General features: G+C 41.4%; 2 protein-coding genes across 4 annotated transcripts in view; one reads left to right on the plus strand and one right to left on the minus strand.

Annotated features, from left to right (window-relative positions):
* The window catches only part of msmp1 (microseminoprotein, prostate associated 1), a 12,871-nt gene extending 11,969 nt beyond the window's left edge, over window positions 1-902 (minus strand). The window contains exon 1 of the mRNA XM_043700277.1: window positions 815-902. Coding sequence (XP_043556212.1) covers window positions 815-902 — 88 coding nt within the window. The remainder of the gene's footprint in view (window positions 1-814) is intronic.
* A 185-nt stretch (window positions 903-1,087) lies between these two features.
* Window positions 1,088-8,930, plus strand: part of LOC122548457 (calcium and integrin-binding family member 2-like) — a 51,378-nt gene continuing 43,535 nt past the window's right edge. For all 3 annotated transcript variants that reach the window (XM_043687158.1, XM_043687166.1, XM_043687181.1), the window contains exons 1-2: window positions 1,088-1,165; window positions 8,281-8,430. In XM_043687158.1, coding sequence (XP_043543093.1) covers window positions 8,380-8,430 — 51 coding nt within the window. In that variant the 5' untranslated portion in view covers window positions 1,088-1,165; window positions 8,281-8,379. The remainder of the gene's footprint in view (window positions 1,166-8,280; window positions 8,431-8,930) is intronic.

The following is an 8,930-nucleotide window of genomic DNA, read 5'->3' on the forward strand; positions in this document are numbered from 1 at the left end:
AGGTTTTCCTCCTCTCTCTACAAGAATCTCAGGGAGTCTCTCTCTCACTGCAACTCCCAGGTCATTTCTCTATGCCACTCTATCCCCACCCCCACCCTCCTCTAGCTTATCTCTCCACGCTTCAGGCTCTCTGCCTTTATTCCTGATGAAGGGCTTTTGCCCGAAACGTCGATTTTGCCTGTCCTCGGATGCTGCCTGAATTGCTGTGCTCTTCCAGCACCACTGATCCAGAATCTGGTTTCCAGCATCTGCAGTCATTGTTTTTACCTCTACAGAGGAAACTCTTCCTTTCCCAGAAAAGCTGACAATCAAAGCGCACTGATTTATGGTGAGTGGCTAATGAACAAACAGGGCCATTTCGAAAAGCATATTTGTGCAGTGAGTGGTTTGGATTTGAGGTGAGCTATCTGACAGTTTGGTGAAGACAAGTTCAGTTGCTGATTTCAGAAGCCTGCTCACCTTAATGTGGGAGTACAGGGTAATGAGAGGAGCCTGTCACTCACAGAACTACCCTGGCAGAAAGCTGGCACAGACACAGTGGACTAAATGTCTCCCTGTGTCCTTTCATTCTATAAGCAGTTTATATGTAAAGGAATAAAATGTATACACTATTAGATATTGGTAGCTGTAGAAGGGATATGTCCATTTGGCTACATTGTTCCATCTAGCTTGTCTAAATTGTTTTGTTTAAATTCAGTAAATAATTCAAAAGCTAGCAGCTAGTCTGCCAACAGCGATGATAAATAAGAACATGTCAACATATTGATGAAGGACATGATAAAATCGGTTAATTGAAGTTGACTGTCCACATTACCATTGATTCTCCAATAGCATTCGGCTCCGGATTGGAGAATGAGGGTTCCCGGTAAAACAGAGAACAGGAGGATGAACCAGCTCTTCATGGGAAACGGTCGGTGGACTCTTGCTGTTCCCGATGATTGTTAAGGTGTTGACTCGCCCTCTGAAAGTTCGGTTACTGAAGTCTTCAGGCAACTCGGTTTGTTAAAACAAATGTCCAACTACGGGTCTGCCGAGTTGTTGCATGCACCAAAAGAGGTTAAAATCGTTCCATCAATTCCTGAGAGAAAAGCACAGGACTCGGACCGCGGTGAAGGAAGGTTTGGAACGGCTCAACGTGAGCACCTTACAGACTCGGTCCGTTTAGGTTAGACAAACAAACTTTAAGTCTTAGAAACCTCGGGTCATGGTTTCTTATCGACCAAAATATTTTAAAAGTCTATCTCTGTCTGTTTACTAACAAGTCGTGCTGACATTATTTCTGTCTCCCTTTCTCTGTTTGCTGCTCTCCCTGTTGCTTGGCCAAGCTCTCTCCCTGGTTAACTGTTGTAAATATACTGCGTTGGAGATAGCAGCGGTAGCAACAGTAACTATTTTCAGCCAGCAGGCACTTTCAGATCTCTCACTTGTTTTAAATGATAATACATACAGCATAGGGAGAGGCCATTTGACCCATAGAACTGAATTTTATACATTGTCAGTGAAAGGTATGTTTAGTATCTTTCCTTTAATAGTCAGAGCATTGGATATAGGAGTCGGAAGGTCATGTTGCAGTGTATAGGACATTGGTTAGGATACTTTTGGAATACTGTGTGTGTGATTCTGGTCTCCCTGCTATAGAAGGATGTTGTGAAACTTGGAAGGGTTCAGAAAAGCTTTACAAGGATGTTGCCAGGGTTGGAGGGTTTGAGCAACAGGGAGAGGCTGAACAGGCTGGGGCTGTTTTCCCTGCAGCATCAGAAGCTGAGGTTTATAAAATCATGAGGGGCATGGACAGGATAAATAGACAAGGTCTATTCCCTGGGTTGGGGGAGCTAGAGGGCGTAGGTTTAGGCTGAAAGGGGAAAGGTATAAAAGAGACTTAAGGGGCAATTTTTTCATGTAGAAGGTGGTGTTGTAAGGAATGAGCTGCCAGAGGAGTGGTGGAATCATAGAATCCCTACAGTGTGGAAACAGGCCCCTCGGCCCAACAAGTCCACACCGACCCTCCAAAGAGTAACTCACCCAGACTCATTCCCCTACATGGCTGCAAATATCACTATTTAGAGTGACTAATAACTTAAAATGGTGAATTAAAAGAAGATATAACATTTGGTTGATGATAAAATTGTGGTGATTTGCTTGGGAATTTGAGGTGTCAAGCAGGTGGTGAAAGTTGTTTTGTAAGCGATTCATAAATGAATTGAAACAGACACTCTGTTAAAATAAACAAAAGTAATAGTATTACAACTTGAATATTCTCAGCCAGTGGTTAACCTGCTTTAGTTAGGCATTGTCATTCATGATAATGAATGATTGCTGCTGAAACCGTGAATTGTTTAAAGAAACAATTATTTGTAAGAAATCTGAAAGTGGACAAACTGAACAGTCAAAATTCTTAATCTTTTCCTACACTTGAATATATGAGCTCGAAGCAGAAGTAGGCCATACAGCCTCTCGAATCCGCACCACCTTTCACTATGATCATGTCTGATCTGATTGTCACCTCAAAACCATGATCCTCCCTGATCTGATAACTTTTTTTCTTGCTTAGCAAGAATCTATTAGATTAGATTACTTAGAGTGTGGAAACAGGCCCTTCGGCCCAACAAGTCCACACCGACCATCCGAAGAGCAGCCCACCCAGACCCATTCCCCTATATTTACCCCTTCACCTAACACTACGGACAATTTAACATGGCCAGTTCACCTGACCTGCACATCTTTGGACCGTGGGAGGAAACCGGAGCAAACCCATGCAGACATGGGGAGAATGTGCAAACTCCACACAGACAGTAGCCCAAGGCGGGAATTGAACCCGGGTCTCTGGCACTGTGAGGCAGCAATGCTAACCACTGTACCACCGTGCTGCCCAAAATCTCCAGCTGCCTTAAAAATATTCAAGGGCTCTGCTTCCACAACCTTTTCAGGAAGCTAATTTCAAAGACACATGACATTCTGAGAGAAAAATGCTTTAAACAAGCGACCTCCTGATTTTTTAAATAGTGACCCCTTGTTCTAGACTTTTTTATATGTGTATGCCTTTCTGTATCTATCTTGTCAAGACCCCTCAGAATCCCAGTTCTCTCTCTTTGGAAGAATATATTTTGACATTCAAAAATTAAGCATAAAGCTTAAACAACATTCAGTGAGAGAGAGCTAGGATTTAAACACAAGTTAGTCCTAATGATTGTTATCTCTCAACTTGAACATATATAGAGGAAAAAAATGCCCTAACTTTTTCTTCACACTTGTAGAAACCAGCCTTAGTAGCTGACAGACTTTTAATTTTGTGGCAGTTACTGAAATGGAGATAGAAGATTCATGTAGATAATGCTGTTATGAATACACATCAGACCATGAAACAAAACAAAAGACCTAAGAACTTACTACGATAGGTTGTAGTGTATATATTTGACTGGAATTGGCATAGAATTCATATAAAAATGTTTAATAGAAACCTGTGAAATGAGAAGCAGGAAACATTATTTTCAATAACAGGTAAGATATATCTAATTAGACGAGGCTGAAGACATTTGGATGACCACTATCAGGCATGAGAATGATTCCAGATCTTTGAATCTGCCCACATGTGGATGTGTCTCCACGCTGGCTCTTTTATTTCAGATGGGAAGGTTGGGATGGGGCATGAATTCACACCCGTTTAAGAGGTTAACAATGCTAACCAACCAGTAGTTATAAAGGCATTAGAGTTTTGAGAGAAAGACCAAAACAATAATTATGAATAAATACTTGTCTTGGGAGAACTATTTTCTTAAAATGTGAAACCTGCTGGAATATGAATTCAAGTGACCAAAGCCAGGCTCTCGGAGACAGGTCTGACAATTATTCAGGGCAGAGGTTCCAGGAGGCTAATTCATGAGTATCAGAACCAATCAGCCTACCTGAAGAGCAACATTTTGGGTTATTTGGAGAAGTGGAAAGAGTGTTAGACAAATTAATGAAAGAAGAAACTGAAAAAATTCAAATAAGAATTAGGTCAAAAATATCTGTATAGACAAGATGAATCCGCTTACTGATTCTAATTGAAGATATCAGTTTTCTATTTACTCTATAATAGTACTGCATTTAATGCCTTGAATACGATATAGAGGGATATGAAAGGTGGGATTTGTTTGGAATGGCATCATGGTCAGCACATACTGTACTGTTCTATATTCTATAGTGCTGGGGGATCCACATGCTAGATTGATGCTCCTTGCAAAGAAAAGCTTGTATCATCTGCTGCCTCCGCAAGGGTGAACTGTTGATAATGACTTGAAATTTGATTGTTTCATTGTTCAAGATAAACTTTGGGAAACCAAAACTTTGTTGATGCCTTAGAAAATGACAACTGCTTCGATGAAACAAAGTGTTCCTTAAGGAACTTGTTGGGCTGAGCTGTCAAGGCCCCAGCTCAGAAATTGCAAATATGTTGGCAGGTTGCAAAAACGTCATTTCTTGAGTGAAAATTAATAGATTCTTTGTTAAAATCAAGTTGTTGCATTGACGTGAAGCTTGTACCTGATACATTAGAATTATTTTATTTTTTAACCTGCAATTACTGTCGATAGTTGCATACCAATTTTGTTTGAATGACATTTAAAGCAGTGAACTACTTTAATTAAAGTGACACAGATTAGTTAATGAAAAAATTGTGGACGGTTACTTAAGAATTAAGTATATACAATGTAGCATTTAATATTAGAAGTTGAAAATGTAATGGCATGAAATATAGAGTGTAGCAGTTCTCTAATGTGGGTTTGAGGATGTGTGCTATGAAAGGACAAAGAACTACAGCTCTGGGCAAAGAAACAAAAGTGGGTGAAAGACAATGAAGATGCAATTATCTGGTCTTTATTCATTGCTGTTTTGAGATTGTGCTAATCCAATTTTGACTACTGTATTTCTTATATATATAATTCCTACAGGTCAACACTGATTATTCCACTTGGGATGTCTAAAGGCCATGGAGTTGTTACAATTTCTTTCTTTCTTATTTTGTTCTTTCTCTATGTAATAACCAGGAAATAAGATGGAGATGGAATACCCAGTGATCACAGGGAAGGTTGGTGATCAGAGAGGGAAAAAGTGAGGACTGGGCTTATGCCCGAAACGTCGATTCTCCTATTCCTTTGATGCTGCCTGACCTGCTGCGCTTTTCCAGCAACACATTTTTAAGGTCAGAGAGGGAAGTCAAGGTGCTGTGAAGCATTCACAAGTTTGTGTATGGGCCTTTAGGTGACACTCCTGGTCCACATCTAGTGTTGTTCATAGACTCCCTACAGTGTGGAAACAGGCCATTAGGCCCAACAAGTCCACACCAATCCTCTGAAGAGTAATCCACCCTGTTACTCTAATTTTACCCCTGAGTAATGCACCTAGCATACACAACTCTGAACACAAAGGGCAATTTTGCACAGCCAATTCACTGAACCTGCAAATGTTTGGACTGTGAGAGGAAACCCATGCAGACATGGGGAGAATGTGCAAACTCCACACAGACAGTCGCCTGAGGTGGGAATCGAACCCAGGTCCCTGGCTCTGTGAGGCAGCAGTGCTAGGCACTGAGTCCCCTGCCACTCCATGAACCTCTATAAGCTCACCCCTCAGCCTCCTATGCTCCAGTGAAACAAGTCCCAGCCTACCCAGCATCTCCTTATAACTCAAACCCTCCAGTTCTGGTAACACCCTTGTAATTTTTTTCTGTACCCTTGCCAGTTTAATAATATCTTTCCTATGGCAGGGTGATCACAACTGTACACAGCATTTCAAAAGTGGCCTCACTAATTTCCTGTACAGCTGCAACATGACATCCCAAATCTAATACTCAATGCTCTGATCAATGACCAGTGGAGTGCCAAAAGGATCGGTGCTGGGTCCAGTACTTTTCATCATTTATATAAATGATTTGGATGTGAGCTTAATAGGTATGGTTAGTAAGTTTGCAGATGACACCAAAATTTGAGATGTAGTGAACAGCGAAGAAGGTTACCTCGGATTACAATGGGATCTTGATCAGATGGGCCAGTGGGCTGAGAAGTGGCAGATCGAGTTTAATTTAGATAAATGTGTGGTGCTGCATTTTGGGAAAGAAAATCTTAGCAGGAATTATACATTTAATGGTAAGGTCCTAGGGAGTGTTACTGAACAAAGAGACCTTGGAATACAGGTTCATAGTTCCTTGAAAGTAGAGTTGCAGGTAGATAGGACTCTGAAGAAGGTGTTTGGTATGCTTTCCTTAATTGGTCAGACATTGGTTAGGCCCCTGTTGGAATATTGCATGCAATTCTGGTTTCCTTCCCAACCGAAGGATGTTGTGAATCTTGAAAGGATTCAGAAAAGATTTACAAGGATGTTGCCAAGGTTGGAGGATTTGAGCTGTAGAGAGAGGTTGAATAGTCTGGGGCTGTTCTCCCTGGAGCGTCAGAGGCTGAGGGGTGACCTTATAGAGGTTTATAAAATCCTGATGGGCATGGATAGGGTAAATAGACAAGGTCTTTTCCCTGGGGTGCGGGAGTCCAGAACTAGAGGGCATAGATTTAGGGTGAGAGGGGCAAGATATAAGGGAGACCTACGGGGCAACTTTTCCACGCAGAGGAGGTACGTGTATGGAATGAGCTGCCAGAGAAAGTGGTGGAGGCTCATACAATTCAACATTCAAAAGGCATCTGGATGGGTATATGAATAGGAAGGGTTTAGAGGGAAAAGGGCTGGGTGCTGGCAGGTGGAACTAGATTGGTTGGCTTATCTGGTCGGCATGGATGAGTTGGATTGAAAGGTTGTTTCCTTGCTATACATCTCTATGACTCTGTGACTCTATGTCAAATGTCTTCTTCATCACCCTGTCTACCTGTGACTCTATTTTCAAGGAAGTATGTACCTGAAACCGTAGGTGTCTCTGCTCGACAGCACTCCCCAGGGCCCTAACATTAACTGTCTAAGTCCTGACCTGATGTTCCTGATCAAAATACAACATCTCACATTTATCTATAATAAACTTCATCTGCCACTCTTCAATCCATTGGTTCAACTGATCTAGATCCCATTGTACTCTTAGATAAGAGTGGGCGGCACGGTAGCACAGTGGTTAGCACTGCTGCCTCACAGCACCAGAGACCCGGGTTCAATTCCCGACTCAGGTGACTGACTGTGTCTGCGTGGGTTTCCTCCGGGTGCTCCGGTTTCCTCCCACAATCCAAAGATGTGCAGGTCAGGTGAATTGGCCATGCTAAATTGCCCGTAGTGTTAGGTAAAGGGGTAAATGTAGGGGTATGGGTGGGTTGCGCTTCGGCGGGTCGGTGTAGACTGGTTGGGCCGAAGGGCCTGTTTCCACACTGTAAGTAATCTAATCTAATCTAATAACCTTCCTCACTTTCCACTATACCACCAACTTTGGCATTATCCACAAAGTTACTAATGATGCTTCCTATATTCTCTTCCAAACTGTTTATATAAATGACAAACAACAGTGAACCCAGCACTGAAACCTGCAGAACACCACTGGTCACAGGCATCCAGTCTGAAAAACAACCCTCTACCATTACCGTCTGTCTCCTACTGTCAAGCTAACTTTGAATCCAATTGGCTAGCTCTCCCTGGATCCCATGTGATCTAACTTTCTTAACCAATCTACCATGTGAACAATGTCTACCATTCTACCCTCATCTATCTTCTTGGTCACATCCTCAAAAAACTCAATCAAGTTTGTGAAGCACAATTTCCCATGCACAAAACAATGCTGACTATCCCTAATCAGTCTTTGCTTTTCCAAATGCATGTAAACCTCCAACATCTCACCCACCATTGACATCAGCCACACCGGTTTATTATTCCTTGGTTTTTCTTTGCAGCCTTTCTTAAATAAAGGCACAGCATTAGTTCACCTCCAGTCTTCCAGCACCTCACTCGTGGCTGCAGATGATATAAATACCTCTGCTAGGGGCTCCACAATTCTGTCAGTTATTTATTGACAGTATCCAGCACTTGCACAGCATGAAAGCACTGCAATGGTCCACAATTTACCACTTACAGAGTAGCAGCAGTGGTCTAAGAGTAATTGTTATAACATTACGTACTGCAGACAAACACTAAACAAATCATACAGATAATATTTAAAGTGTAAGTCCATCTCCAGCTGGCACATTATGATAGATCTAATTGGTTTAAAAAACACTCATCATATTTGTTAGAGCATTTCACATCATCTGTCCTTCTTTCTCATTGAATAAAGCATTAGGTGGATTTTGTTTTAAGGCTGATCATTCCGATGTTTCTGCCCAGATCTGTTGGTTTCTTAAACCACGTTTGAATTGAAAGTTAAGAAAAGTGGTCCAACATTAACTGAGATGAGGATATACAAACCGAAGACTTGTATCCAGAATGGGCAGTAAACAAAGTGTATTTACTGAAGAACAGTTGGATGAATATCAGGTATGCCAATAAAATGGATAATATATAAATATTAAAACTGCATCAGAATGTGTAGTTTTGTAATATTATTCTATGAGCATTATCTTTGGTAAATCACTTTTTTGTATGGGCATCATCTGGTAGAAACTACTTTGAATTCCACTTGCAAGAAATACAGTTATTTAATTGCCAGTTCACTGTGACTCGATATGTTATATGATTGGGTGATAAGATATAACTGAATGAATGATTTTTGATAAGAGCCATCATGTTGTTTCATGTCCCAAATTCTGGAGAAGCCTGTGCATTTCACCAAGTTAAAGTCATTATTCAGATTAATTAGAACATAGAAAATAGAACAATACAGCACAGAACAGGCCCTTTGGCCCACGATGTTGTGCTGAACATTTGTCCTAGCTTAAGCACCCATCCATGTACCTATCCAATTGCCGCTTAAAGGCCACCAATGATTCTGACTCTGCCACTCCCACAGGCAGCGCATTCCATGTCCCCACCACTCT

The sequence above is a fragment of the Chiloscyllium plagiosum genome, chromosome 1 (assembly GCF_004010195.1).
Source record: "Chiloscyllium plagiosum isolate BGI_BamShark_2017 chromosome 1, ASM401019v2, whole genome shotgun sequence".
Lineage (NCBI taxonomy): Eukaryota > Metazoa > Chordata > Chondrichthyes > Orectolobiformes > Hemiscylliidae > Chiloscyllium > Chiloscyllium plagiosum.